Here is a 5000-nt window from a genome sequence, read left to right on the forward strand (position 1 = left end):
ATAGTAGAAAAGACGACGGGACCTTTTTGTATCATTATTTCAAAAAATAATCATTGTTTTTAATTATTGTGTCTAATAAACCTTTAACGTTAAAAAATCATGCACAGCATTCATGAAATTAACCGAATTCGAATAATTCATTTAACACTTGCATCTTTTAAAATGTTTTTCTTTTGAGAGAATTTCGATCTCTCTCTCTTTCTCTCTCTCTCTCTCTCTCTCTCTTTCTCTCTCTATCTCTTTCTCTTTCTGTCTCTCTCTCTCTCTCTCTCTCTCTCTTTTTTTTCATTGTTTTATTTTTTGGTTTAATTTTTGTTCATTGTCCTTTCTTTCTCCTTTTGACTTTTACATAAAAACTTTTTGCTTTTTTTTGTGTGGCGATGCAGTGTATCTTTACCGCTTTGATTCTTTTTTTTTCTTTTTTTTTTTTTTTCACGATTCGCCGGCTTTTAACAGTCACAGAGGCATTTCGCGCGAGAGAACGATCGAACGATTCGTTCGTTCGTTCGTTCGTTCGTTCGATTTGTTTGGAAAGCTTTGTCGTTAATCGAGAATAATAAATGGTGCCTTTCTTTCTTGGAAATTTTCTTTCGCGATAACGTTAATTACTAGGGACGATGTCTAACTTTTGTGTTTCTCCGTCGAAACTTTTTCGTAAAGTTTTACCTAAAATATTAACGCCCTTATAAAATTGGAGAAAGAAACGGTAGAGATGAAAGATGGTATATTATATAAGCTTTACGTGGAGTTTTAATTTAGTTAATTAATTTAATCGTACGAATCACGTAAATATTATTTTTTTATGAACAATTAATTATATCAAATCGAATCAATGTAATAATCTTGGAATTTACGATATCGATAGTACTGGCCTGTCGTTTAATTCGATGAAAAATATTTTACATGATATTAATTAAAAATTACTTCATAGTGTTATTTATTTTTATATATCAACAAATATGTACAATTATCGATATAAAACAATATCTATATAATGTTATTTATGATACAAAGTATCATACATTTTTAAATAAACAAAACAACAAATATATACCAAATATAATTTCATTCATTCGAGTATAAAGTACAGACGATTTTCAATGTACAACAATATTATATAAAAAATTATTTACAAACACTTTCAAGCAAGCAAGCAAACAAACAAACAAACAAACAAAGGAACGAACGAACGAACAAAAATTACCACAATAGTATTATTTATAAATCGTTAAAAATTCCGATATTATTTATTGACAAAATCCAATGATTAGAATTATACTCGACAATGACTGATGATGATGACGTAGGGGGCCATAGATATCGTAGAGCCAACAAGTTCTCTCCGTTTTATTCGTTTCTTTTTTCTTTTTTTTTTTTTTTCTTTTTTTTTTCCTTTTGTTTTTTTTTTCTCTCAAGTTGTTTTTTTAATTTTTTTTTCTCAACGAAGCTTTGTACAACGAGGGAATAAAACACCCTCGTGCCAGAACGAAACTCCGCTCTCTGCTACTCACCCCTGGGGGGGTTCCTTGTTGTGTATTGTTGAATTTGTCCGTCGCTCTTATCTTGTACATATATATGTATTACCTGGGCATACACTCACACGCGAATCACATGCATACGAGCACAAGGGTACATACCTACCTACCTATCTACCTACCTACCTACCTACCTGTTGTATACGTTTGCATTATAACTATTACTCATTGGTATGAAAATTGTTGTGGAATTGACCGCTGGTTCACGCGAGACTCTCAATATATATGTATATATACATATATATATATATATATATATATGTTATCATTCATCGTTTAATAAGAATGTGTAGAATTTTTTAATTAAAAAAAAAAAAAGAAAAATATATATATGTATATATCGAGAGTCTTTGACGTGAACATCGTCGGTGATTGTGGCTTACAAACTGTCTTACACTTTCTCTCTCTCTCTCTCTCTCTCTCTCTCTCTCTCTCTCTCTCTCTCTCTCTCTCTCTCCCTCTCTTTGACTTTCTTTCTCTCTGTTTCATTTCTCTTCACATGTAATACTACTTAACTCTTGTCATCATATCTATCATCCATTTGTGTTCGTTCATCTTTAAGTTTCTTTTCGTTTCTTTTTTCTCTTTCTTTTTCTTTTTTCTTTATTTCCATTTTTTTCTTTTTTTTTTTTTATTCTTTTCTCTATTTCTTTTTTTTTTTCTTTTCCATATTCTTTTCGATCGTAACCCCAAGCAATCGCGATCGTTCTAGATCCTGAGAGCTCGCGATGACCCGCAGAAAAGATTAACCGAAGGATCTCTTCCGGGGAAGAAAGAAAGAAAAAAAGAAAGAAAGAAAGAAAGAAAGAAAATAATAATAATAATAATAATAAAATATCAGATCTCTGTCGTATTTAATAATGATCATCGCATGTTTATATATTATTTCTGCTCGGAAGATATCCCGATGTGTTTTTTTGTCAATGAAGAAATTAGAGAGCGAAAAGAAAAAAAAAAAAGAAGAAAAGAAAAGAAAAGAATATTATAAGCGGGGAGCGCTTTGGTAATTCTAATCCAAGAGAAAAGAAAAGAAAAGGGGGGGAAAAAAAAAGAAAGAGAAAAGAGAAAAGAAAAGAAAAGAAAAGAAAAAGAAAGGAGAAAGAACGCTTTCATAGATAATTTTAAGATAAAACTTGTAAGGATAATAATTCTATTGGCATTTCAGCAATTCTGGCAGCCAGGTCTGCAGCCAGGAACCTCCCAGGATGTCAAGCCGTTTCCACAACCTGCGTACACCGGTAAACCGGCGACGGCGGTCTCGAGCGGTGACATGGTACAGGCACAGCCTCCGCCACCTTGGGAAGGACGAGCAATTGCAACTCACAAGCTAAGGCTCGTCGAGTTCTCGGCATATATGGATCAGCAAAGAGATCAGGACATTGTAAGTGAATAAAAAATGATTGATTACATAGGAATAGGGTTTTGTTCGTTTCTTTGTTTTGGTTTTTTTTTTTTTTTTTTTTCTTTTTTTTTGTGATAATATATAATGAGAAATATTAAAGAGAGAAAAAAAGAAAAAAAGAAAAAAAAAAAGAGAAAAAAAAAAGAGAGAAAGAATAACGATTCCGTTAGAATAATTAATTACAGGCGAGTAATCATATTTTAATAGTCTTAATAATAGCTATAGTAACAGTAGTAGTAGTAATTAGTAATAGTAATTAGTAGTAGTAATATTGATGAATATTAATAGATCGTGAAACATTGATGAAATTTTGAAAAAATTTCAAATGTCCGTTAATCCTTTGACTACTGTGTTGGCGCTTTTAAAGGCGCTTAAAAAAATTCCTCTTACGATACTGTAAACAAACGTTTATAAGCGCTTAATCTACTTTAACACTTTACTGTATTATTGGATATATTGTTGTGAGAAAGGAAAAAAAAAAAAGAAAAGAAAAAAAAAAAAAAAAGAAGAAAAAAATAAGAACTTAACTTTGTTAATGTTAAATCTTTAATGTGTTCACTAACGTTTTCAAAGCGAATTACGAATAAATAAATAATATTGGCTTAACGTATTGGATAATGTCGATGTTTGAATTATTACAATATTATTTCTTAGAAATAGTAAGCCTAATAAAAAAATTTCACAGGTTCTCGCGGTTTAAGTCGCGAAATGAATTTTCAAACGTATGATACAGCTTGTATTACTATTTCAGAAAGTCTCCTGTAGTCAAAGGGTTAATATATTAGAAATGTTACTTCGTTTGGGCCATCTCCCAGGACAAGGAAGCGGTTCTCAGCGGCTTATCGAGATAAAAATAATCTTTATTATAGGGGCTTAGATTAACATAGCGAGATTGATTTTAGAAAATCGTTGATTGGACGACAAACAACCGGGCAAGAAGGCGCAAGCTGTTCCGATAGTCGATACAATACCCGGCATCAATCGGGGACACAACTTGGAAAGACTCGTAATAAATCAATCAATATGGAAGAGTACAGTGGTTCGAATAATCGAAAGAAATTTAATTGATTGCCTCTACGAAGCAATCGGGAATTAATATTGTCGGATTTTTTACACTTCCTTTTTTTTTCTCTCTCTCTCTTTTCTTACAGTACCACAAGCATCTGTTCGTCCACATAGGAGGATCAGCGACCTATGCCGATCCATTGCTCGAAGCTGTCGATGTAAGGCAAATATACGACAAATTCCCGGAGAAGAAGGGTGGTTTGAAGGAACTTTACGATAAGGGACCGCAGGCTGCCTTTTTCCTTGTTAAATTCTGGGCCGATCTCAATACCAATATTCAGGACGAAACTGGAGCCTTTTATGGCGTTACGAGCCAGTAAGTTCGTCGATGATTTTTTTTGCTTCTTTTCTCTTTTCTTTTTTTTTTTTCTTTTGTTTTCATCTTTTTTTTTTATTTTAGAAACGATACGATTAAAACATATTTTAATATTCTTTCCCTTCGTATAATTAATTTCAATAATTAATATCGAATCGTTTTTCTTTTTCTTCTCTCTCTCTCTCTCTCTCTCTCTCTCTCTCTCTCTCTTTCTCTCTCTTTCTCTTTCTTTCTATTTCTATAGGTACGAGAGCAACGAGAACATGACGATAACGTGTTCGACGAAAGTCTGCTCCTTTGGAAAACAGGTGGTGGAAAAGGTGGAGACGGAGTACGCCAGGTTCGAAAATGGCAGGTTCGTCTATCGTATCAGCCGTTCACCGATGTGCGAATATATGATTAACTTCATCCACAAGTTGAAGCACCTGCCAGAGAAGTACATGATGAACAGCGTTCTCGAAAACTTCACCATCCTTCAGGTAAGCTCTTCTTTTTTTCTTTCTCCTTTTTTTTTTCTTTTTCTTTTTTTTTTTTTTGTTTACGATAACTCGAATGAATAAATTTCTCGATGATTCTCATCGAATTGTTATTACTTCATTATTATTATTATTATTATTATTATTATTATTATTATTATTATTATTTCTTATTTCTCATTTTTATTCAGGTTGTAACGAACAGG

At 32.3% G+C, this 5000-nt stretch overlaps 1 protein-coding gene across 5 annotated transcripts in view; it reads left to right on the forward strand.

Annotated features, from left to right (window-relative positions):
* Positions 1-5000, forward strand: part of LOC124432868 (protein scalloped) — a 169932-nt gene that overhangs the window by 164637 nt on the left and 295 nt on the right. For all 5 annotated transcript variants that reach the window (XM_046982140.1, XM_046982145.1, XM_046982142.1 and 2 more), the window contains 4 exons: positions 2701-2916; positions 4089-4318; positions 4563-4797; positions 4986-5000. The exon at positions 4986-5000 is cut by the window's right edge. In XM_046982140.1, the coding sequence (XP_046838096.1) occupies positions 2701-2916; positions 4089-4318; positions 4563-4797; positions 4986-5000 (696 nt within the window). The remainder of the gene's footprint in view (positions 1-2700; positions 2917-4088; positions 4319-4562; positions 4798-4985) is intronic.

This window comes from Vespa crabro, chromosome 2, assembly GCF_910589235.1.
Source record: "Vespa crabro chromosome 2, iyVesCrab1.2, whole genome shotgun sequence".
Taxonomy (NCBI): domain Eukaryota; kingdom Metazoa; phylum Arthropoda; class Insecta; order Hymenoptera; family Vespidae; genus Vespa; species Vespa crabro.